The following is a 27173-nucleotide window of genomic DNA, read 5'->3' on the forward strand; positions in this document are numbered from 1 at the left end:
ACGTCTGCTATAAAATTGGAGCATTGGTTCACAAGCAGATGACTTGACTAGCTGCCAGTGTTGCCATAGGGATTTCGTTTATTCTTTAGTTGTACGGAATCTGAATTTAACCCAAGCAAAACATTAATCAAATTACTTTTTTGGTATCTACAGAACCACAGAACATTACTTTCGAACAGGGCTGGCCTTACACCGATTGGACGAATTGGGCCTCCAATCGTGCCTCGCGCTATGTGATGAAACAAAGAAATTTAAAATTCGAAAACATTTCGAAAGATTTTTCTGATACATTTTTATACTACTATCATCATAGAGCTAACAATAAATATACAAAAATCTGCACTTGCACAAGCAATCAAACGAGCCACTTGAAATAAAATAGACAAAAATTTATGAAAGAACCACTTGTGGCTCGCAAGCGGTGGGTTGTCAACTCTGATTTATGGCTTCGGTCTAGGAGAATCATGAGGAATACTGCTAGTGGTCGCTGGACAAAGAATGATCGTTTCTTTATTTTTCTCAACGCCTACTTGGGGTACTGAAACGATTCTTGGTCTAATATGAGATTCAAATTCCATCAGCAACAAAAACTTTTACTAGTTATTATCAATGAAGTCTGAGTTATTATCAATGAAATATCTCCGTCTATCTCAGACAGAGATAATTCTGTGCATTATGATATTTCCTTACACAAACAAAGCATACAGATTTAAGAATAAATCAAGTTGACAGACAAAACACCCTAACTACATTAATTCTAATTCCATACAATCTCTCTCCGAAGAACAGTTTATACAGGACCTATCAGGATAATTAAATGAAAATGATGAGTGTAGAAACATCGAACGTAGTCGAACCCGTTTCTTGACAGAAACGAATACGTAGTTATCCACGATGGATATCCACAGGGTCTTGATATTCAGCAACCAGACGATATTAATTTCTATTGTCGGGACAGAACAGTCTCGGAATCTCTGAAGCAATTTTGGTTGCAAATGACCTTTCCGATATTAATGGGAAGTAATAATCGTGAAGTGTTTAGTACGTATTTCATTTTATTTAGTGCTGCAGTTAAACAAGTCATTATGACCGCTTGTTGATGTGGAACCTCAATGTCCATATTGCACATGAACACTGTATTCGCTATGCCAATAACAAGCTTAAAAGGGTCATAGTTTACTGCTCTCATTGAATCTTCCGGTCTGTTCACAGAAACAGATTTAGCAAGGTTTGTGTTTGCCAGTAATGAATTTGCCACCGTTTGCTTTCCAGTTAGTATTAGCTCTCAGACTGAATATGTACATATAATAGTTTCACTTGTTTGTTGTTGTTGTTATTTCTTGACGACGCAAGTGCATTATTACCTCATTAATATGCGCTGGAGATCTATTATTATTGTTTATCGAATCCCAATCTTCTGTATTAACAGTGTATTTCCATATAAAGAAACACGTTATTTCGTTACGAAAACCAATGGCCTATTTTAAAATTCACATGGAGAAACTCCGAAAATATATTTACGACCATATTATATACTTTCCTTGGTAGATAAACAAATGAATATGCATTTTCTCTCATTTAGCAATTCACTGAAGTCTTCTAATATGCGAATCATGAAATACAGACAGAAGGAGAGTGATTTATCTCTTTTGCATATTAATAGTTTCGTATTCTACAAATCTCAAGTCAAGAAAAAACATTACTGATGGCTAACATGAGTACTTTCTGAAGACAGTATTCGAAGAAATAAGAAACTACGATTATTAGTTTATTATTAGAATTTATTATCGCCATTCTGGTATAATGGCTTCCATATATATGCATGACTCTAGTAGCAGATTTGCAACGAAAGAAACAAAGATACGACTATATAATCATAACTTGCGCTCATTTTTTCTAGATAGCTTCATTCTTTGCGTCAATCCTAATACTATTTTATAAAGACATAAATATTTTAGTCGTATATTATATATTCGTATATTAACTACCGTATATTAACTTATTCGTATATACTACGTATATTCGTATATTAACTACCAGGAAAGAAATCCGGCCAGTAAGATGGGTATGCAGTGATATACAAAGAAGCATAGGTAAAGATTTCGGTAGCAGATATGCTGAAACAATTGGGTTTTTACACACTTTCAATAAAAATGCTCGTGGGAAAAATAACACATAATAAAATTATAATAAGGTGGATTCATTTGATGTGCTCATTGCATGAGTTTCTTCTATGTCGTCAACATCAATAAATTAATGATACGACAAGCTCACAACAATGTCGTAGTCTGAAAAGCCAACAATAAACGTACAAGTTATCATTTAATAATTATACACGTAAGAAGCAACATATATTCTCCGTGTATATAATTATACACGGAGAATATATAATGTGTTGGCAGTAATTTGAGATACCATTCTACATGTTTCAAAGCAGCGGCGTAACTACTACAGAAAGATCTCGAGGGAACACAACAAAAGCCTGTTTACGAGAGAGGGATGAACCAAAAATCGCAGTTATTACACCACTGGGGAAAAATATAAATTTTTATGATTTGTTGAAAGTAATGAACCCAACATTGTGTGTGTGTGTGTGTGTGTGTGTGTGTGTGTGTGTGTGATTTCAATAGATAGACAGAGAGAGAGAAAGATGAACCAAAGATATGCGTTTCCTATTACTTCCGCTAGAGGTCCTTCAGTAGTTACAGAAATTTGTTTCATATTTCTGCGATACATTTCCTCTTTCTAATATGAAGTAATTTCCTTGGAGACCGATATGAAATGATGCTTACATGCCACAACACCAGGTTGTGCTAACGGGGCAAAGTAGACAAAGGACGTGTCAAAAATTCTATTCAGTGGTGAGATGCAGGCTATTGCTTTCATAAGTTCTATTTTCGAATCGGACTTACTCCACGGATATTCTTTTAAACTTGAAAATAAAAATGAAATAAGGGTTGGTTTTAGGATTATGGCCGAAGCAACTCAACTCAAGCTATGATATATAATATATTGACCTCATATCCCCATTTGCTTCAAATATGAGACACGAATTAAACTCATTATGAATTGTAAATATTTTTTTTTCCTGTCCTAGCAGGATCTTTCCGACCAAAGAACAAATCGAGCGATATTGTCAGAGATCTACAAACATCTAAAAATAAGCAACATTTTAGCTTTCCACGCCACACACCAAAAAAGGTCACCAGCATAAATAAGTAAAAAGTTTGGAAACAATTGTTCCAAAACTACAATTTATTTCATAAATACCCTTCATGTCTAACGATTAGGAAAGATATGACAATTAGATGCACATGTGATGTCGTTTCAACCTCCATGATTTTTATCTCCGGGTGCAAGACTACCATTCTGCTTCTTGAAGGCCTGCAGCGGCTTGACAGGTATGAAATTCGAATAAAAACGGACCTAATCACATATTTCCTTCCCAGGTTATAATAAAATTTATTATAAGTGGAAGCTTATAGTAAAATATTATGTAGATTAATCATATGTTCTAATTTAAATTTGAGTATGATTGGAATCCGAATAATATTTATAATATAGCAATGTGTTGATACTGGATAAAATAAATTCCAAGTATTTGAAATTGCCAAAAGGCAATATTTAAATAACTTTTTTTTTTAATTCGTCAGGTTTTTTACCAGCCAGTGAGGGATCCGCTAGGGGAAATTACGGTCTAATGGATCAAGTGGCAGCCTTGCACTGGGTTCAGGAAAATATAGCCGAATTTGGAGGCGATCCACGAAATGTCACTATACTTGGCCAGGGACATGGTGCCGCTTGTGTCAACTTCCTCATGCTATCTCCAATGGCAAAAGGTAGGTTACATACCAAACTGTTAATCATGCGAAGTTATAATAATTTTACGCAATAACTTTTAAAGCATTAAGAACACCAATCAGCTATTTAAGCATTAAAATGAAATCATTTTGGTATGAAATTTTATAAAGATGTATTATTTCCAAAGCTGATATATAATAAATTAAGTAACAATAATAATAACTTAAGTATAATAATAATAATAATAATAATAATAATAATAATATAACGTGTACATGAAAGAGAGAAAGAGCTGAGAGCTATCCTTCAATTGGGCAGGTTATTGGAAACCAGCTTGAATATTGTTGAGTCCCATCTCCCCCCATGCACTTTAATATTAGCTCGAATTCGATGTATCATAGTTTATACTAGTGCAGGAAAAATTCTGCGCGCGCGGGTGGATAACTTGGAACTAGAGTGGATTAGAAATATGACCGATCTCGCTCTGTAGAGATCAAACGACTTTTTGGTAGTTTAGCTTGTAGTTTGTCAACGCCAACAATCAAGCCTTTCTAGAAGTTCGTTACTCATGCACTTTAATAATTTTGAATGTTTTGAGTATTAAATTTTGATTATTTTTTGAGTATTAAACTTTTGAGTATTAAATTTTGCTCACGCATGCTGTATTTTTAAGACTGTTTTCAGAATAAATTGAGCCACTGAAGTTTTTTAATTTCGTGAAACAAGGAGAAGTTAAGCGTTCTCATTTTCTGACAAGAGGAAACGTAGATGATCAAGATGTAGAATGATTTTTTTTTCTTCTAAAAAAATGGCGTATTCTTATATTTTCTATGCATTCACTTAACAGCGTTCTTATGCTGTCCAGGAATACCTGAATTAAAAAAAACAGTTTAGCGCACATTGGTTGTTCCCTTCACTTTGCAATCATTGTACACATTTACGTGAAAGTAGGTTGACAAAAATGCCTTACGTTTTGGTTATTTGTCATTATTCAATTCATAATTATAATTAAGGGGATACAAATCCCTTGTTGTTCAACTGCCAGTAAGCAAAACTCTAAGATCGAGAACTACGAACCTATGAGTTTCATATATACCGGAAAACTATCGGCGAATCCAAGTGTAAATGACCACTTGGTAGTACAACACCAAGGCAACTCGAAGCAAAGGTGGAACAAGTTCCCTCACTATCCTTGATATTTTATCATAATGTAAAAACAGCCCCTAGGGGATTTAATACTGTAATTACATTATGAGGAGAGGTCACTACCCAGACCGGTTTCAACCTTTTTTAAGGTTGAAACCGTTTGGCTTTCAATTTATGTTATAAAATACAAATAATGAATTGATTATACATCAATTTTGGAAATTTATTGAGGAAAAAAAAAAAAGATTGAACAACCCACCGTTTCATCAAATCTAAAGTGCCTTCACATCAAATGTGGACTATAGCGAAGATGAAAATGTCATCTGAAAAATAAATGAAATAGTTGAAAAAGTATTCTTTGAGGACATTCATCATACAGTGGAGCCAGCTGGCCGTAACATTATATATTAAAACCATAAAGAATTGCAGGAAAGTATTTATATAATAATGGAACAAAATACGTTTCCAAAAAAACAGAGATTTGAATAAACTTTCACAGCATCCCCCCCCCCCGCTTCAGTCGGAGCACTGGTGAAAGTTGTCACGTGAAAGCCTACCATGGAAATATCTCGGGAAATGTGAAGAAGAAATTTAATTTTCGGGAATTTTTGCGTTACAAAAGGACAGTTGCCATATTTTTGATGGTCTGGTTTACCTTTGGAAGTGTTGTGTTCGCCGATATGAATCGCCATGGCTGCCTTCGAGTAGGTTCAAGGACGGCATGAATTACGAGCTAGTTAGCCGAACTGTAGGATGAGTACTAAACTGCTAAGCGATAACCACTCGAATTCGTACACTGTGGTTCCATTCAACAGAATGCGATTCAACCTGCATCGCTGCACCAGGATTTAGTGTGAGAAATGAAACTGTTAGGACCTATACAGAAAGTAGTTCTGCTGAATAGAAATAAATCTATTTAATTATATGCAAAATGTATTATTTTTGATGGAACCAAGATTCACTTCAGCAGTGATTCACTGAAGTTTGACCCATTTGTGTCAAACTAAGCAACTAAAAATAACAATACACAATTAACACATCAGTAGAATATATGTTACTGGGTATATTCTACTGGCACCAATTTGCTTGTTTTTCAGAAACAAAAACCGAGGTTTTCGGGAAAGATTAACCCTGTTACCTCCATTGGAGATCAGCTAACTCACCTTTAACTTAAAATCATTTGTAAAGATTATTTTCGTCAGACGGTATTCGGACCAAGGTCACTTTTCGGTAATCAATCACTAATAACAGAACAGACCAGATGATCACACGTTTCGCTTATAAAATAAAGCTCCAGTCGTCTCCGAAGTAAATGGATATTTTTATTAGCATAATAAACCGAAATGTAATTTAATATTTCGTGTTTCAAAACGTTCTGCCTTGTGGATATGTATTACAACAGTTACTTCTTAGTCTATCTGAATTAAGAAAATAATAAAATGCACTTACTTGATTGTAAGCGATTTATATTTTAATGTAAAAAAATGAATTTTATATTAAGGAAATAAAGAATAAAAAAGCATGTTTTAATATCTTAAAGCAGTGGCTGACTCAAGATAATCTATGAATATCTATTTTGCTTTTTAAATTACATTGAACAGATTCCCCTACTTTCGTTTCGATATCGACCCGGTGAATAATTCATCTTGGAATTTTTCTTGAAAGGAAACTCTCATGGTTGACAGTTATCAAAAGAATGGATGTTAGCATTGATTGATTACTGCTATGGGTTATGAGCCCTTTGAAGTTACTGCGACTAACAGTCCAGACACAGATATACTGTCTGCCAATTTCTCTTATTGCAGGTCTTTTTCATCGGGTAATTATGCAGAGTGGCTCTGCACTCAGTCCTTGGGCCATCGCACACGAAGCCATCACCTACACACAACAGCTGGCCAGGACGCTGGGCTGTCCAATCAAGCAGACATCGGCTCTTCTGGAATGTATGCGACAACGGTCTGTATCGGAAATCATGAGGGTTCAGATGACAGTCCCCGACTATCTGACGGCGTATGGTCCCACGGTGGACGGTATTGTGATACAAAGTGATCCAGCTGCCATGATGGAAGAGCTCGCCGAGGAACAGTACGGCCAGTTTGACCTTCTTTACGGAGTGACTCGTTGGGAATATTATTTTCAGATATCGGCGCAGGAGGAACGTTACGGGATCGAGGCCGATCGCCGTGACCGACTTCTGAGGACTCTTGTCCGTAACATCTTCAACTATCACCTTCAAGAAATATTTCTAACGATTGTGAATGAATACACAGATTGGACTCGACCCATTCAGCATGCTGTGACTATCCTGGAAAATACTATCGACGCGTTGGGCGATGCCCTCATAGTAGCCCCCATCATCAGGTCATCTAATTACCACGCCTTAGGACGTCACAAAGCATTTTCCTACGTTTTCACTTACAAGGCTGAGAATGGAGATTACCCGCTGCGAGGTTGCATTCAAGGAGAGGATTTAAAGTACATATTCGGAGCACCTTTAGTTGGCACTTTAGCTCATTTTTCCGGGAATTATACACGTTTGGACGTAGCAATGGCTGAGGCACTTATGACGTACTGGACAAACTTCGCAAAGGTTGGGTAAGTAGAAAGAATATTTCCTCTCATTTTCAACTGACTAATCATTATTATTATATTTTAAATAATTACAATAATATTATATACAGCATATTCTGCCATATTCAAGAAGCTTCACATAGACAGTTACGCTATTTTGATTTATTATTATTTTTTAAAATAATTATTATATTTAATATCATTGGCGTGTGTGTGTGTGTGTGTGTGTGTGTGTGTGTGTGTGTGTGTACATACTCTGGTGTCCAAAACACTATTTTTGAAGATTATAGTCGGAAATTCAGACGAATCAGCTTGTGAAAATTCGTACACCTGACGATTTCGAGTAGAAAGCGGGCAGACATTCAAATTTTCGAATTGCGCCCAAAGGGATCACGTGATAGCAGTCAACAGGATGAACTGCTGCACTAAGCGAATTGAGTTTGAATGAAGGTTTTTCGTGACTCAATAAAGTTGCCAACTTGGATGTCTTGTAAGGTCTCAAAGATATCCCTAGATGATTTCACGTGGGAAAGAATTATTGGACAGCTTGAAGAAAGACACAGAATTACTGATATTGCCAGAGTTTTGGATCTCTCATAGCATCGTATCCAGGCTATGGGCCTGGATACAATTTCAAACCAATGGAATGTTCCAAAAGTTTGCTAAGAGGTCGCCATCGAGAAGGAAGAGAGATTTTTGGCTACAACAACAAAACGTAATCGACGCACCACGGCAAGCCGGCTTGCAAGTCGGCTCCATTCAAGCGTATGTGGATATCTTGACAAACTGGGGCAAGTTGTCTGTGACAAGTAGGTCAATACACCGGAAGACCTATAGCCTGTGTTCCTTTATCCACAGCTCGTCGTAGAGCACATTTTCAGTGGTTGTATCCATAAAAATTGGACAAGACACCAATGGGTTAATGTACTCTTTACACATGGGAGTCATTGTATTTTTTCTTCCAATTCTAAACAACACTTGATCTGGCGTGAAAGTGGGCAGTACTGCTTACCATCGCGAGAATGTTCTTGAAAAGGATAGATACGACAGTGCTAGGATTATGGTGTCGGGAAGTATTATACTTATGGATGTACAGAGCTACAAGTGCTGGAAAAAGGGACTATGACTGGTGAACGATATTGCAACGAATTTCTTCAACGTTATGTTCAATTGTTCAGTGGTGCTGTGGGTGAAGAATTCATTTTTATGAATGGCAGTGCCACATCGTACACGAGTAGTGTAGGATGTGGTGCAGTGTGTGTGTGGCACCACATCGTACACGAGTAGTGGAGATACTTCTGGAGACCGAGAATATTATCGAATCAAGTGGTAACCACGTTCCCCATATCTCTGCCCCATAGAAGAAGTTTGGAACGCAATAGGGAGACACATTCCTGCTCGAAATTTCCCTCAAGAAAACAAACAAGGCCGCGTATCCTTGCTCTGAAGGAGGAATGGGCGAGTTTGCCTCAAGAACTCCTGAATCACTTGGCGATCAGCATGCGACGACGTTGTGAGAGCTGCATCGCAGTTCGGGTGGCATATTCCATACTGAAATGTCTCTTGGCATCGTTTTCTGTAAGCATTGTACTTTAATTTCTTAACGACGTGATTAGGAAATTTATAACTTTGCCAAAAATGTATTGCAATTTAATTTCAGCAAAATTATAACCCACTGTTGTTTAATATAATTTATTAGTATGCCGGCAACAAATTTATTTCCACATTTGGCTGTGTAGTCATGAAAATGTTTTCTTATATAGGTAAAAATGTAGTTCGACCTCAGGTTTTGGACATCGGTGTGTGTATAAATTTTGCTTTAAAGTGTTTATGTACTTATGTAAAATGCATTTAAATGCTATCATAAATGGATTTTTTTTCATTGTACCGATCCTCATTGAGGTCAAATGTTTCTTCTTGCATCCTGGAAGCTTTTATTAAGCCTATCTGAGGATGACATTGGTTAGTTCTTGTTTATCCCAGTAAGATAAGAAATTCCCAAACATACGCACACGTTAATTAGGAATTCCGTGACGAGTTACAGAACTGAAAAGTCTGAACTAATATATTGCATTTCATTAAATCTGTAAGGTGTGTAGAGTGCGTAGTTCTTGCTATTCGTATGTCTTTAGGGCTCTTTTCAGGCTACTGTTGTTTGTATGGGTTCTGTCTTTAAAAGGTAGTTTATTTAGCAGTATGAAATATAGAAGTCGTGAATGGCCTTTCGGTTCAATTATTATGTTGATGTATGATGTAATTAGTTGTCTGAGGTCTAGTTATACGGTATTTCTGGTTATCCTGTAGTTGGCATCAAAATAATATTTCAGCATAGCTGCATAGTGACATAAGTGTTTTGTTATTAGCATTTTGTGTTCTGACATTGCAGTGTATATAAAGCCGGTATAGTCTCTTTGTTCTATTTAGTTTGTAGTGTGTACAGAACGGATACTAAAATAATACTAATGATATACTAAAATATGCTATACGTTGTTATAGCATATTTTAGTATATTTTGGCAGAGTCCTTTGTATATTAGTGCTTTCAGGGTGTGTGGAGACTACGTCTTTTAACCTGTAGAGTATGCCAGTTATTGTTCGGAGTTGTTTTGTAGATGGTTTATGTGGCTATTCCAGTTCATATCTGCATCGAAGTGAACTCCAAGGTATCGTATTGTTTCAACCTGAGTGAGTGTAGCAGTTTTACTGTTCCGTATGTTTTTTATGTTGAAGAGTGGATGTTGGATGGTTATATATTATCAACTGGTTGAGTCAGTGAGTTTCTGAATATTTAATATTGTTTTTTTCTAAGTTTAAGTGTATGGAGCTTTTGGTGAATAAGTCAGTGAGCAGATTTATGTGATGCTGAATATTTTTGGGCTATGCTTGCATTACTATGGATGGATATTATAGCTGTATCGTATGCGTATTGTAATATCTTGCCTTTGAGGTTTACTGATTAATATCGTGCATGTAAATGTTGAATAGAGTTAGGGAGAGAACAGCTCCCTGTGGCACTCCACAGGTCACTGGTAGCTCTCTACTTCGGTTTGACCCGATACGTGTGACGTTTTCTACTTTGAAGGTCGTTTATAAACCACATGTGCCCGTCTATTCCAATGTCTTACTTTTCTAATAAGGTTTGATGTGTGAGTGTGTCAAATTCTTTAGTCAAATCGATAAAGACTACCATGGCGATTTAATAAGAGATGTTGTTCCCTTATTTTTCTGAAAACCGTATTGTGTTTTGGGGATAATATGAACGTTCTCTGTATATGTTACGAGTTTCCTTAGTACGATCGGCTCTATCATAATTAGATAATTGTAGTGTTGTTATGTGTCTGTAATTATTAAGTTTCTTTTTCCATGTTTGTATATAGGTGGGATTATGGGGGTCTTTAACGGAGTATTTGTCCGGTTTATTTATTACATTAGATTAAGATTTCATTTACTAATGATAATAAGATCGGGCTTAGGCTAGCTGCCTGTTGTTTGAATATCTTTAGGTCTGATATCATTGATTCCTGGGCTATTGTTTGGTTTGAAGGTTTACAGAGAGTAATTCTGCTTCTCTTTTGGTTGAGAACCATGGTGTCTGTTTTGCTTGTTGTCTGAGTGGAGAACTACAGAGATCTTTCTCTTTCTCTGTAGTTCTTGGATGGCATCTACAAAACCTTGATTTCGCTAGTTGCTAGATTTTGCGTCTTCCATAAAGTTTTATGGTTTCAGAAGCGGTGGTATTGGGGACACAGTCTAGCATCTCATTGATCAGATACCAGGTTTGTTTCACTTCAAAAGCTTTAAAACTACGTCTTCGAGAGATTTTCTATAGGGGGAAGTTTCAGTGAAACCATTTATTTAGAGAAAATCTTCTCTATGCTGCTGCTGATTTAAAAGTTCATATTGTTGTTTTAAGGAACTAAGTCTTGACGGAGTTCGGATGTCTCATCAAATTATGTTGCTTGTCAGTTAGTAAATTAACACTGTTTTTGTTATCTTTTACAGTCTGCAAGGGTTCTTCCATTTGCTAAATTATAGTTACCGTTTTCTAGTAGTATATTTAAAGAATTCTAAGTATAGGACTCACCTGTAGTTTTTTTTTTTTCCCTTCTGTTCAGCTCCTCGTCTGATTTTACCCCTGGTATAATCCGCCGCGTTGTTAATTAATATCCTGTTGTGGATGATTGCATTTCTTTGTTCTCCCTGCAGTGTACGCAATTCCATTCCTCGCGTTTTGCATTGGATTTACGTTGCCAGATTGTTTCTGAAAGACCGTACATGTAAATTGGAGATTCCTAAGGCATTTATTGCACGTTATATGATTTCCGTGAGAGGATAAATCCCTCAGGCTGTTACACTTCATGACTCGCATTTCTTTCGTTGAGTTAGCCGGCATAGTTGGCCGAGTGGTTAGCGTATCAGCTCTCCAGCAAGAGGCTGCAGGCTTGAATCCTGCCAAAGGCATTGATGTTTATGATCCTGGCACAGTATGACCGTTGATATCTTTATGCCATAAAAAAAAAAAAAAATCAAATCAATCCTTGAGCAACTGAAAGGTGACTAAAAATTGCGACATCCTTTGTTCTTTGCTTGTTGGTGGCAACAATTAAAACTTTCAGCACACGAAATTTGGATAATACTTAGCCGATTTCGACGATTCATACATGTCTTCAGCGTGACAAACAGAATCACCTTGCAACATATTCAGATTAAAAACAGGAGTGAAAACCACTTTAAAACTTAAAAAAAAAAAAAAAAAAAAAAAAACGGGAGCAGCAACGTGCGCGCGCCCGTATGTCTACACAGCACCCAATTTATTTACGAGTCAATGTTGAATTTAAAATTTAGTTAAGCAAATTAAAAGAATAAAAAAAAGTAAAAAATAGCTCGCAATTTTCGGTGTACGGCAACCGTGACACGGTGATAAGTTACCTTGAATTTTGTCATCGATTATTAGCATATCGGTAAATGATAGCACAAAAATATGTAGATTATCAATATTTAAATGTTTTGCTTCATATTTGTACAGTTATTAAAATGTTCACTTAAATAACGTAAGCGATTTGATATATGTTATAAGCCGATTATGCAATGCATAAAAATCAATAACAAACTTCGTTCTCTGATGAGTGCAGATTACAACCAGGAGCAATCCATAGTATCCAATCGGACGATATTTATTCCCTGTTTTGCTGAATTTGATACTCAGTACTAAATGAAATTCGGCCATATTTATTTTTCTGTTATGTAACGTGATGCCAATTCACTGAGCAGAAACAAATTCCTGAGATTTGTGCATGCGCTACCTATGTGTCTTGCTATGTCATCTGCCATGGACCATCATAATCAAGCGATACGTGATTGCTAAAATTCAATACACTGCTAGTAATGTTTCGCCAAAACAATATCGACCGTGTTATTGCCACCTATCCGTACATTTACCAAATACTGATAAGGCCAGTTACAGAACCGAATAATGTTATTATCTCTGTCAAATACTGAGCGCGCATGGAATGCGGACCTATTTCGGTCTATATTCCAATCTCGAATGCAAGGCCTTCACAAATACAAACCAAACTTCTGTCATTCTATGAGCAAGATAAATTTATATTGGAAATGTAGAACAGCCTTTCAATCTTTTCACTCTTGGTTCCCCCCCCCCCCCCACACACACTCCTTCTCATTTTTTAGTACTTCAACAGAGCTTGGGATTACTGTCCTACCTTTCTTTAGATTCAACTGATAAAAATTCCCCTTTTTTGAATCTCTTTCCTCTGAAGATCCTGGAATTTGGTCCTCAGTGTGTCATTAGGTTGAACAGTAGTCGGAAGATCGATCTATTTTCAATTTTAGGACAGCCTGCATCTGATTGGGAATCCAAGATCTCCTTTGGGTCAAAATACTAAAACTTCGGGATTTTTCAATATAGTTTACTTTTCATTTATCACGATACAACACCGATAAAACATGTATCGGTATGCTCAGCGTTTAAACCCACCATTTTCCAGCAAAAGTTGATGTGACTGAAAATACTGGCGTCGGCAAATATCAGAGAAAGTAAATTCTTTTAAGAATTCTAATAGAAAGCGCTTAAAGAATTCTGTACGAATCCATTTACCTTCCTATAATTAATGTTTAGCTAAAGTTGGGTATTCATCTTCAGAAAAGACCTCCCGTTTTAAAGCAAGAATTCCGACATTTTGGTTAAGATATTTCGTCTTTTAAAGAAATTCAATTTGTCTTCTAGTTTTATTATATTTTTTGAGTGTTACCGGTTCTTGTGTAGCAAGAAACAAACCTAATTTCTTTTTTTAGTTTGTTTTTGCTGTCGGCCTCTGGGCTTAGTTGGTGTCTGCTAGACGAACTGATGTCTGTGCTTCTTCTTGAATCTGCTTGCTTCTTCACTTTATCTATGTAATAAACTGATACGGCCTCGATGTTTTATTTTTATTTTTATTTTTAATTACTTCAGAAAGTCTCTCATACAGACCTTGGACAGGGCAATTTTTCTTTTTTTATAATCAAATAAACATTGCTACAACTGCTTTCATTTTCTTGTTGAGATTCTGCAAGGATGATGGAAATTATTGCGTGATTAAAAACAAACAAATGAGAAAAAAATTTCATTTATTTATTTTTAACAAACAAATGGAAAGTTTGTTCCCCCCCCCCCCCTACACAGTGAATATTTAGTTTTTTTCCAGTTGGTTATAATAGAATTTTTTCTGGCTCAGATGATGTAATTACAGAGAGACATTCGCAATACCATATTTAGTTTGCTTCTTTTTGTTGCTCAGGTGTTCATTGTTGCTACTATTTAGTTCGGCTTTTTTTCTCTATTTTTTTATTCTTTCCGTTTGGTTATACTTTCCTGGCATTCTTCTGTTTAAATTGCTTTCTGTTGATGGCACCCTTTCCATTACGCTATTCGCTTGCAGTTTCTTATGTAGAGTTTCGTCCATTTCTTTAACTCCAATTCTCTCATCATCTAATTTGCCATCTTCTGCTTTTAACTATTCGCCAGTTCTCTTCTCCCTTTGCTTCTGTTTCTATTTATGTGTTGTTGCTTCCTAAACTGCTGCACGTATTTTATGCTAGCGCGATTTCCCGTAAACACCACATCGTCTCGAAATGCAGTACAGTACATGTGTGTGTGTGGTGTGTGTGTGTGCTGGAGCATGCCATACACTTGGCACAAGCCTTTTTTTACGCCTTTGTACGTGATGAAAAGACAGTGCTCTAACACGTGGAGAATGTTAGGTACGTACGCTGCCTATTCCAAATGGTGGGATTCCATTTCCTGTTTGAACAGTATTTGTCACCTAAGTAGACAAAACACGTATTTAAGAGAGTATTGTTTATCCAATAGTTCCAATTTCCGATCAAAGAGAAAAATGGTGTCTTATTTTCAAATATATCAACGAAAATTGAGCCCAACATTTAATTATTTTAGAAAAATGAATTTGCCCAAAATTTTCTTTAGGAATTTCATGTTTCATTCGGTGTTCCAGTCATTCGATTATTTAAAAATTAGAAAGAACAAATGCGAATTAGAAGAGATAAAGTAAATAAAGAAATTAGAAAAAAAAAAAAAAACATATTTATTCCACACATACACTATGTTGAAAAAGTACTGGGGAACGTATTTATTTTCTCGAATTATACCAGCCATGGCAAACCATAAATGTAAAACAGTATAAAAAAGAAGTACACGTTGTAAATGTCTGTAATTGTGTAATGATGGAAACAAGGCATGGTATAGAGTTAACCAATATCCAGTGAGATATATCACATTGTCATAAAATGTCATCACTCAGCTTGTGTGCGATTGCAGTACAGTTACTATTGTCAAAAGAATTTTGAGAATAATGTTCTCAAAAGTATTCTGGTTGGCCGAGTGGTTAGCCTATCCGCTCTCTAACCAAGAGGTTGCGGGTTCGAATCCCATCATGGGCATGGATGTTTGTCATTGTACTAACTCTATGTTGAAAAGGCATCTGTGATCCGATCTATTCTAAATTAGCACATTCAATAAACAGTCAAGCAAACCATAAAAATCAAAGGAAGAGGAGGGTGCGTGGATGAAAATGCTTGTATATTGTTCAGAAGACATATTCTAACAATTCCATGTCGCCTGTGCTGTAGCTGTTCCGTGGAAATGCCCTAGACAGTATGAACATTAGAATGTACAGCATTGAACTGCATGCGCTGCGTCGATGATTTAGGGAAATGGAAGTACAAAGAGAATATCTTTTGGGAATAATTAGTACACACCATCACGAGCATGAGACTAACCTCGATTGCAAGGCCATTCTTTCAAGAATGAGACACTCCACAGGAATCTTGCGCTAGGCGGACTGGATGAAATCCTGCAGTTCCTTTTTTTCCCTTAGCGATTACTGTTAGTAGCAAATATCCAGTTTCACCGTAGTCCAAAAATGCAATGGAAATAAGATCTGGTGAGTTACGAAAATGCATGTCTGACCATTCCACCAATTACTGGCTCGCATGATATGAAACGTAATCTTGTCGACCCCAATTGTCGCTTTGCGTTGGTATCCCTATACTCTTGTCGTAACCGTCAGCATGAAATAATACTACATGGAATTAATTACTCTATACAAGGTTTCTCCAATTCTGTGGTATTCCGTCAATCAGAGTAGCTAATTTATCTTCGCTTGATATTAAAAAAAAAAAAAGACGTAAAATCATTATCAAGAGACACAAAAGTACTGAAAACATTTTCTTATAAATAAAAAAAAAATAATATACAATAACCTCCGAAAGGTAACTGAACACTAAATTTCATAAAATTTTAATTGGAATAACCTTTGTTTTCAGTCGATATTTCAGGCGACTGTAAATTAAAAATTTCCTTGGTGATGTCTTCATAGTCTTAACTGTTACTATACGCTGCTTGGCAAGTAATTAACAGACCCCCCCCCCCCATGGGCAAAGTGCATCCTGCCATGTAACGAGTCACGTGTTTGGCCGGTATAAATTGGAGGGATATGATGCGTCCAAGTCATTGGAACTGTGTCCTGGTGAAATTGCTGCAAGAAAGGAACTGAAGGAGTTTGAAAGAGGCATTGTGGTAGGATAAACTAGGACATCCCATGTCAACAGTCAGTGAGACTATAATGAGATGGAAGCGCAGGAAGTCTACTGCAAGTGCTACTTGCAGTGGACGACCCACCAGACTCACTTTCGGACAGGGTCGATGTATGGTACTTTCAGATATTCAGTATATCCCCTTTACAGCCAAGTAGAATTGCACAGTCATTTGACTGTGCGATTCTACTATTGACACATTTTTGGCACTATTGGCACACTACTATTTTCTTTTCTGCCACGCGATCGATGTTGATTTGGCGTTTGCTGTTTATAACACAATTAGCCATATACTTTAGATGCTGCTGCATGTGACCATCCTAACAGAAGGGATATTTTTGAGATTTTTATCATCCATGCGGCTCACATTCCTCGTTGAAAGTCATCAAGTTACGGCCTTTGCCCATTATTACATATACTTTAACGCATACACTATATTTCAGAGGTAGTATGTCAGTTTTATAGGCAGTAACTGTTGTTGTTGTTCGTCTATGCTACTAGTAGAATCCACTGATCATGAGAAAGCTTCTAGTATTTTGACCACTGAGTGCCTGAAGGGCCACTTACTGAAATAGCCGATCTTAGATGAAGATCGGAGGGCTTTCTTCTCGTGTTTATAAGTGAGATGAAATCAACCACACCTACGAGCTATATATTTGATAAGAAAGAGAAAAATATTAAATTACAGTATATGCCAAATGATTCCAACAATATTTCTAACGATACATTAAAGAGACGAGTAAGAAACCCAATGATGCATGGATAATGATACCACAAGATACGTCTACCTATTTCAGAAAATAACTGTTAGGAAACTATCCAAAGTATATAACAGCACGACTTCAATATTCCAACTTTATTCGGAACGATGCAATTTGATAATAAAATCCTACCGAGAATTCAATTGCACGGATGATTATGTTTCCATAACCATAGGACCCAATTGATTTTCTCTCAATATATCTTAAATTCATTGATATAAAGCAACCAATTTCAATTCGTATATTAAAATACGCTCTTCTCAAATACTACCACGAGTTGCATGCCATGCGAATCATTTCGGTCCAATAAAGAAAGAAATATGTAATTCAACAATCCATATTATCAACGACTACCAGCATAATAGGAACCGGGGACAATATATATATATACACACACACAAACATACAGACGCGCACATAGAGAGATAGAGAAGCCGTTCTGATTGACATGGAGATTATCTGCAAAGTAGGAACAACGCAATCAGATTTGGTAAGCAGATTGATTCACTATAAACCGCAATGTTCATATTCCATATGTACAATTGGCGCACTTTTACCAGAATTCCAACAGTTATATTTTTTCCGATTCCTAGAGCCTCTCTAACGAAAATAAAACTGTCTGTATAAAATTCCATTAATTTATTTATGATAAATAGTTTTGCCTCTTAAGGTCGTTGAAATATTTGCATTTTTGTTTCCATCAATTAGAATTCAACAGCAATGCGTTAATTCTATTTCAATCACAGTGTTCTAGAAAGTTACATACAGTTTGATTGCTGAAGCTAATAATAATTGTTATTTTTTTCCTTCTCCAAATTGGGTCAACTATTTTCTAAATACTAAAGGGCATTTAAATGAAACAAATGGAAATATTTAACGTATTAAAATATCAAAAAAATGTGTAATCCGTTTCCTTGTGTAGTTTTCTTGAAAAGCCTGCTGTTTGTAAATTCCCAAGCCTTAAAATAGGCTATTCATCATTTTCCGAACAACAGAGTCATTTCTCGCCAGGAGTCCATCATTCTTTCTTAGTGAAGATTCTCGCTAGTCATTGCTTCGTGTCTCGTCTCATCCTCTTTTGTCATGGGTTCACGTAATTATTTTCTTCAATATTTCATTGATTCTGCGGCTGTTTCTTATGATTTTCCTTCACACGTAAACCAGCATATTTCTTTGAATAAGTTCATTTGACAAATCATAACTACTAAGAAAACAATTCTTTAAATTTATTAGAGAAAGAAAAATATAAATAGTAAGAAATAAATAATTACGTTTATCATTTAATCAGAGTTTCGGCGTGCGTAGCGTGCCCATTTAAAAATCATGGTAGACATATTTATGCCACAAGCTAGATTCTAACAAAGAAACCGACTCTGCTGGCACATGAGGAACCTATTGTCATGGAAACAATATGTTGTTATGGTATTCCTTCCTGACTCATAGAATCAGTTCGTTTCAGCGAAGTAAACAAACGAAATTATTATAGACTGTAACATTTCCTAAAATATTTGAAAAATCGATAGCTTCATTTCATTAAAATTTACTTCAATTTATTCGCAGGATTCTACAATGATATTACTGATAATTGTTTCAGATATGAGTAAACATGAATGATATGTACAGATATAATTGATTTTCCTTTCCTGTCTTCTAAACACTTCCTTCCAGTACTGATACTCTTCTTTGTTGCGTTCCATTCAGAAATAAGTGCTTACGACTTACGTGGAAAATGCTACAAACTATAAAGTCTAAATCTATTCCTTCGTTACTCAAACTGACGTTTGAGTTTTTGCTTAAAAATATAATCCTATATTCCAAAAAAAACAGTTGCATTCAATTACATACATGGGCTGAAAAAGGTGATTTGAAACAAATTGAACTAATATAATGTCAAGTTCTTATGCAGTTTATTCTTTTGTTCAAACTCTTGAATAAGAAGAGTCTGATCTATAGGAACAAGTATTCTTTCTATTTTTTCCAACAAGGCAATTGAACAACACAAAAAGTTGTTTTGTCTGGTGCATCAGCGTCACACAAAATACAAGTTAATTCACTGTGCCACGTGTCGCTTTTTATCTAAGCTTTCTTATTTTTTTCTTTTTTTTTAGCACCAAGTTAATTAAGGTGCACTCATGAAATTTTTATCTGTATACGCTATTCCTTCTCTCAAATACAAGAATACTAAGAAGAAAACAGCTGGTTACTGGATCGGTAACATATATAAGAACGTTAAATATACTCACAGTCCAAGTAAAATGCTATTACTAAAAGAAACAACTAACCTAATACTTAAAGAAACAAATAGCCAGAAATAACGGAGGATTTAGTCTAATGAAAGCATATTTTTCTTAAGTAAGTGAAGTAATATACACTTTAAACTGCATGATGTAGTACCCCAAGATCCACTTAGACAGACTAGAAAAATGTAAGTCACTTGACATACACAGACCTTAATTAGTGATTGGCAACTTTCCTGTATTCTCAGTCTTTGTGGAATACAATTGACAAAACGTTCAATCACACAGGAATACTGGTGGATTCATCTTTTACAGTAACATCTGGTTTTCTTCCACGTCATATAGTGCATGTGATGTAATATGTGAGTAATATACACGTGAACTGCAACGTTTTTATGTCTTTTGAATTAGAAAGACATGTAGGCTCGTTTCAGTAGCAAAATAAGACAAAAGAATACAAAATCAATATGTCTTAAATTTGACTCATATTCTAATACATAAGTCAAAAACGGCCAGTATATTATAGACACTAGCTACAGCCGTCCGCGCGGTTAGCCTAGTGGCGGTGCGCTTCGCAACCATATGACTGGGGAAGGAGTGTCCCAGGTTCGATTCCCGTCGAAGACGTGAGGAATTTGAGGATCTTCCTCAACCATAGCCAAGTTAGCCGGTCTTGGGCGCGGGCAGTAGGATTTGTTCCGTCAGTTTATCTGGCGTTTTTCATCCCGCAAGCAGGCAAACTGGCCCCGAGAACACACACGGATCTACAGCCATAAATACTTAACCCCCCCATGAGGTGGGGGTTCAACTCGCCCCAATAGGGACGGGGGAAAAAACTCCATACGAATAAATAAATAAACTGGCTATAGCTAACAATATCTGAAACAACGGTTAGTCAAATTACATCGCACTTACATGTTGTTTTAAGGTTTGTTAAATTTCAAAAGCGCTCTTAAAGAAAAACATCATGGGCAGTTTCAGACTATGAAATATTTTGCCCCTATTGTTGTGTTTTCTCAGATAGCACTCCAAAAATATTCATATCAGAATTTTTTTTTCGGATATTTCCTCTCTCCCGCCCCCTTTTTTTTGAAATTTCTTGTTTTTTTCCCCTTGTTCATTAAATTATTAACATGAAATACATAGGCGTCAATGCAATTACATCTGTGGTCATTGTTATGGACACAGAATTTCTTAGTGAAAATAAAGAATTCTAAGTCTATTTGATATCAGCTCAAATAGTCACTTCAGATACTCGATTACAATATAGAAAGGAGATTGATTTTCAGTGCACCTGACGGACTTGCATAAAGCTTCCTTAGCCTTTCTTCCTGGCCGTTAGCTTCCTGGATATTTCAGAATGCCTCCTTGAGAAGAAATCTCTCAACTCTGAATGGAAAATACTAAAAGGATACCTCGCTGTTTTTCATTAATTACATAGTACAATAATCAAGTGAAGTTGGTTTTAATAAACTGCAGATATTGCTGGTTTTAAGAAATAACCACCAAGCATTAAATTTCAGATCACTAAAAGAGAAATCCAGGAAACAGAAGAAATAAAGTAATTTTCAGAAATTGATCTAAAGCATCAATGTCTACCTCTGAATATGAGGAAAAATATCCAGTTTGCAGATAATGCAAAGAAACTGAGGAAGATAACAATTAACACAGGCGATGTACAGGTGTACATTATGGGCAAAAAATAAGGATTAAAAGTTTAATGTGACAAAGTGTAAGGTTGGTTGGTTAATTGGATATATGGAATTTCAGCCGAAGCAGCTAAGGCTCTGAGGTCAGTACATTGCATGTAAATTGCATGCATTTTTCTATTATGTCTGCTTGTTTTACGGGATCAAAAATCCGAGCTTGCAGAGGAAAACCACACCACTTCTGAATGAGACCAGCTCTTGATCAAAAGATTACAAATTATGGGACTGAACCGCGCTGCAGGACTCTAACGCGGGTAGGGATCTTGAGATGATGATGGCAGGCAGTTAAGATCAGTGAGCATATTGCAAAACGGGGCAGAATAGTTCAAAGGATCACTAAAATATTGAAGAACACACTCGCCAATAAAGAAGAGGACGTTATTATCCCTCTTCCTGGTTTTCACTTTCTGTCGTTTCGACCGTAGGTGACTTTGTTGACATTTATCCGGCTTTGGGACCGGCATATGGCTGGGACGTATTCATGACTGTAATCTATGTGTTTTCACGGGGGAAGTTTGCCTGTTCTGGGGGGGGGGGATGAAAAACCCGAGTTTCGGTGAAAAACCTACCTCCGTATGAAACCGGCTAACTCACCTTTAGTCGAAAGAGATCACATAACGGTTCCTCACGTCACTGACGGGAATCGAACTCAGGTCCGACCAAAGGGCTTCGTTCTATATTGACTGAGCTAAGGAGGCTCTATCACTCTTTATAAGGCTATAATATGATATGACCACCTCTGGACTACTCTACACACAATTGGTCACTTTGGTATCTTCTTGATGTGGATGAGAAAAATCGGTTTATTCTAATAAGGATAAACCGAAGATTTGTGGACTACAAAAGTTAGTTGATAAGTGTTGGTAGAGAGATAATAGAAACGTGTAAGATACTAAAAGGGGAGTCTTATAGAGGATGCTGCCGAACGTTTCAGTATATGTCAGCACAGAAAAGAACATAAACATCACCCACTCCTGGAAGTTGAGTAGAAATGATGCTAACAAAACCGTAAGGTTTATATTTTTTTGTTGGAAGAGTGGTAACAGGTGGAATGGGTAGCTTATTACAGGGGATTGGCAGTTGTGAATGCTTTGTCAATAAATCAGGTTAATAGATATTGTGTAAATAATGGTTAATGTGAGCCACTCGCAATGATGCCTCGGATGTCGTTTTTCGTATAAAAGGAATAACAATAAGTAGGAATAGACTGTCAATGGATTATGCGTTTACAATAAGATGGCAACAGATGATTTGGATGCAGTTTTGAAATTATTTAGTCAATACCTTAATTAGTTTAATATAATAATTAAATACACAGAAAAATAATACTCAAACTCGTGATTAATTAACAAGAAACTTTCATTATCGCTTTATTTAATTAATATCTTTATTTAAATATTATTAAAGAATGTGTTCGTCCTTTACAAATTGTATTCATATAGGTTTTCTTGGCTATCCAAATATTTTAATTAATCACCGACCGAGTTTTCTAAAAATAATCATTAGTGCTTCAGGCAAAATGTTTCAAAGAATGTCTAATTAAATTAGGTATTAAAATAAAATCATATCTAATCTTTAATGAAAAATTACTTGCAATAGATTTCTGGTCGTGAAAGTTAATCACAACTATTAAGGAGCTGCCGTGTGATTAATCTACAACATCTTCCCTATTGATGAGTTTTTACATTTTTGATAAGCGCTAAGCTACAATTATTCTCTGTAAAAAAATCCGATAATTATTTTTTTCACAGTAATGAAACCCGTTCTTAAGATTACAGCAACTCAGATAAATGAAAATAAATTTAATCCTAAATATCAGTGATTAATAGGATACTAATAACATAAAAAGGTGCTTGGGAAGTAATCATATCAAATTTCTTATCTGAATTATATTTTATTATATTTTAATTAATTTTACTACTACAATTCGGTTATCTAAGATATAATGATGAGGAACGCAAAGCGATATAATTGATAACTAAAACTGATCATTCACACCACCAGGGGGGGGGGGTGGGATACATGGGATACAAAACGAGGACAGCGAGAAATATAATTATACAATGTAAATGCTGAATAGATACTGAATGTACTGTGAAAATATTATAAAAATGCATTAATAAGTTAAGCTATTTAAATATAACAGATATAAGCATTTATTATGTTAATATTTTATATCTATATCTACATCATTCAAATTGCAGGTTCTGTTTGTAAATAAAAAGTAGGAAAAGGTGCATTGGTGAATACAGTAAACATATCGGTTAATATGTCTATATCATCATCTTTCATTGTGTTTTAGCATCAATATTGCCAAGTAAGTTAGTATGCTTGTCATGCCCATAACGTATATAATATTGTGACTTTGCACGAGAACTATTCCAAATGCAACTGAAGTCAGTGTTGGGTGTCTGAAACAATGAAAATCAGTTACCATGAATACTACGATACCACATGTTGAAAAGGTTTATCGTGTTTTATTGAAATGCGTTCGGCATCTTCTGAGATTGATTTTCACTAGTTGACACCGGTGGGAACTTTGTTTTCTATGGCAATCGGAAATGTGTGGTTTACCAGTGAATCTCATATTTTACATTTCCTTCAACGCAGTTTGTGTTCATGTAGTGGTCGATTGTAAACGATGGGCAACATAACTAAGTTCTCAGGTGAAAGTGGATGTATCATCCTCTAGCCATTTTAGATACATTTCACATACTTTTCCTACGAAAGCGCCTATCAGATAAACTTGATCCTCCGATGCACTCCGCTCTGAGATGGAAAATATTTAAAATTGGATATTTTTAGATTCTAACAAAAAAAAAATCCATTGCGAAATCTTAATGTTGGTATAAATAAGACAATTTTTACTTGTTTTTTTTCTTCTTTTTATCAATTTAGTATGAGGTTCACAGAATGTAATGCAATTTGGAATTTAAGATTCCTAATAATCAGGTTTAGTAATTTAAATAGTACCATTCGCCGAGCCGAAATTTAGCAAAACATTTTCAAGTGACTAAGCTTTTATTCTATTCTAGCTCAATGAAATTTAATGATGTCTGATATTTAAATCGCTACTAAGCTTTGTTGGATTCTTCAATTCTCGTTTAAATCTGGCCATTTTTAGGAACAAAATTAAACAAACAAAAGTTAAGCATAATAATTAAATGGGATGAATAATAATTAATTGGACAGATACAATTCATCAATAGCTTCACTGCTGGATGCTACTGTGAGATACGTGAGATACATCTTTTCATTATTGTCTTGTATGATTTCCATATTTCTATATCAACTACACACACACACACACGAGAGGTTGAAGAGCCCACAGGACAAGTAGATATGGAAAACGAAGGAACCTGTTGATGTATTATTGAAAGCTAAGTGGCAGTCCTTGGAGAACAAGTGAATAGTGAATGCAAGTAGATAGAATGGAGAGGACTAGAAATTGTTTTTGGTAAGGCTGATTTTATTTATTCGTTTTGAGTTCCCCCCCCCGCGCCTCCACCATCCCTTAGGACTGGTTGAGTCCTCCTAATGAGAGAATTAAGTATGTATTTTATGATTGTAGATCCGTGTGTGTGTGTGTGTGTGTGTGTGTGTGTTCACGGGCCGGTTGTGCCTGTTCTGAGGGACGAAAAACCCGAGATTCCGGGTGAAAAAAACATCTACCTCCGTATGAGATCAGCTAACTCACCTTTATTCGAAAGAGACCAGATAAAGGTTCCTCACGTCACTGTTGGCAATTGAACCCAGGTCTTTCTGACTAAAGTGCTTCGTCTATACTGACTGAGCTACGGAGGCTCAGGTAAGGCTGATGATGAACTTTTACATCAGTAAAAGTGGAAACTGTTCTTACAGACTGTACAACAAATAAAATGGGCGTTTTCTATACTTTGAAGAAAGCAGTAAGGACTGAAGATACTGGCAAAAAAGCACATGGAAGGGGCAGCAGTTTCCCTCTCGGACATTCGAATTGTTGACATCTCAAAATAAGCAAACTGGCCAGAAGAACATCAACAATTAACAGACCAAAACGGAGCTGGGGGGGGGGGATTAGACGGGATTTGAACCCGAAACCAACAGAAATCTGAAATTGCTCCAAATTATGCTTTTTTTCTGGTTTCACATTAATTAATTAAAACAGTGCTTTAAATAAGTTTCTGTGTCTTCTGGAAAGAAGAAAGTGATATCTGAGTTTCACACGTGAAAGTTGGAGGAAATAAAGATGTTACAAGCGCGTACCAAAGTGACTACTCATATAGCCTAGTAGGCACTGTATTAACCTTGCACTCAATTATGATATATGGATGTCAGAAAGAAAGGTCATTGATCAAAATATCATGCTATCTTCTAAGAACTCGACAAAGAGATGAGTGGGTAAAGCGAATTTTTTAAAGCTGGTCTTTTTCCTCAGGTGTCCTGAGAAAAAGAAACTTCTGAACAGTCCCTAATTAAAGTTCATTAATGTATATATTTTTCATATAACTGGCGCTTCTCGTTATCTTTTCATGCAAATATAACCAAAAAAAAAAAAAAAAAACAAGATGATAGTCAATAGTGAGTCTTATCTAGCTACTAATGTCTAAATGCATCCAAATCAATGTCTAGATAGAGAAACCTTAAACTATATATTATAATAAAAAGAACATGCAAATCTTACTCAATAATTGCATATTTTAATTTTAGTAATACAAAATCAAAGAAAATCAATACTACATGAATTACTTAATCTACTAACTCGATAGAATCTGTTTCGATTTTAATGAAATCTTCATTGCTTTAGTTGAGTGTAAAATTTCTAATGGCGTTATTGATTTATGCTAATTGTTAAAATGCAAGCGCAAGCGCGCGCGCGCACACACACACTGTGTGGCTGCATGTTTCAAGGTTTCAGTTCATCTGCTTCGATTTTTAATTACGAAAATATCACTCATGAAAATGCACTTAACACTGCATTAAATTGATTTTTCAGGAGAATGGTGTGGTGTGCATGAGCGATTATTGACTACTGTTCTTTATCTTAATCAAGCATTACCAAATCGATGGAAACGTCGATCTCTCCCTTGGCCAGTCTTCTTCGCAAGAATCTGAAAAGCGAAACATCAGAAGATATAACAACTCGTGACAGCTGTTTGCAGCCTCGTGCTAACATAAGATAACAAGCTTGAATCATGCTACAAATACCCATTTAGTAGAATGAAGTGCCGTTCAGGTATAAATAACCAACCAACCATGCAATCTACTATAAGAGCCTAAGGAAGTATAGTAAAGAACACACTGAAGAGATTAAGTACCAGTATTAAAGAACTGGTGTTCGTTAGTGAGGTATTCAGAACGCTTTTCAAACACGAAAGCAAATTGATAATGGAGTGTAACATAAAATTGGGGACAATACGTAAGTACTGTGACCACAGACTATATTATCAATACTATGACTAATCATGCACACGAACTGATTGTCTCGTAATGAAATTCTTAAAATATCCTTTTCTAAAGATGTCGCAACTTTTAGTCTTTCTAATTCACTTCTCGGCATTTTTAGAGACTTGCTGTTCCAAATAACATTGCTGTAAGCAGTCTTCCTGTTGCCAAAGGCAGAGTAAGTACAGATACCTATGCAGACATATCACATAGCAGCCATAATGGCAGCCATCGATGATTGAGAAAGCTTGCATTTTTACGATAACTTTCTTCTTACATTGGGAAAAGGAGGTAATTATTTGAAACTTCAGCGTATCAATGTTTCCGATAAGCATATTTTTGAAATAATTATCTGATGTTATCAAAAAGGGTAGATAAAATTGCTATTCATGATAAAATTGTGTTGAGGAAACGATA

The 27173-nt window shown here is 35.9% G+C and overlaps 1 protein-coding gene across 1 annotated transcript in view; it reads left to right on the plus strand.

Annotated features, from left to right (window-relative positions):
• Positions 1 to 27173, plus strand: part of LOC150104205 (neuroligin-4, X-linked-like) — a 197520-nt gene that overhangs the window by 156609 nt on the left and 13738 nt on the right. The window contains exons 3-4 of the mRNA XM_090396429.1: positions 3654 to 3839; positions 6753 to 7542. Coding sequence (XP_090252555.1) covers positions 3654 to 3839; positions 6753 to 7542 — 976 coding nt within the window. The remainder of the gene's footprint in view (positions 1 to 3653; positions 3840 to 6752; positions 7543 to 27173) is intronic.

The sequence above is a fragment of the Typopeltis vanoorti genome, chromosome 8, assembly GCF_054136105.1.
Source record: "Typopeltis vanoorti isolate ZY-2024b chromosome 8, IOZ_Tvanoo_1.0, whole genome shotgun sequence".
Taxonomy (NCBI): Eukaryota; Metazoa; Arthropoda; class Arachnida; order Uropygi; family Thelyphonidae; genus Typopeltis; species Typopeltis vanoorti.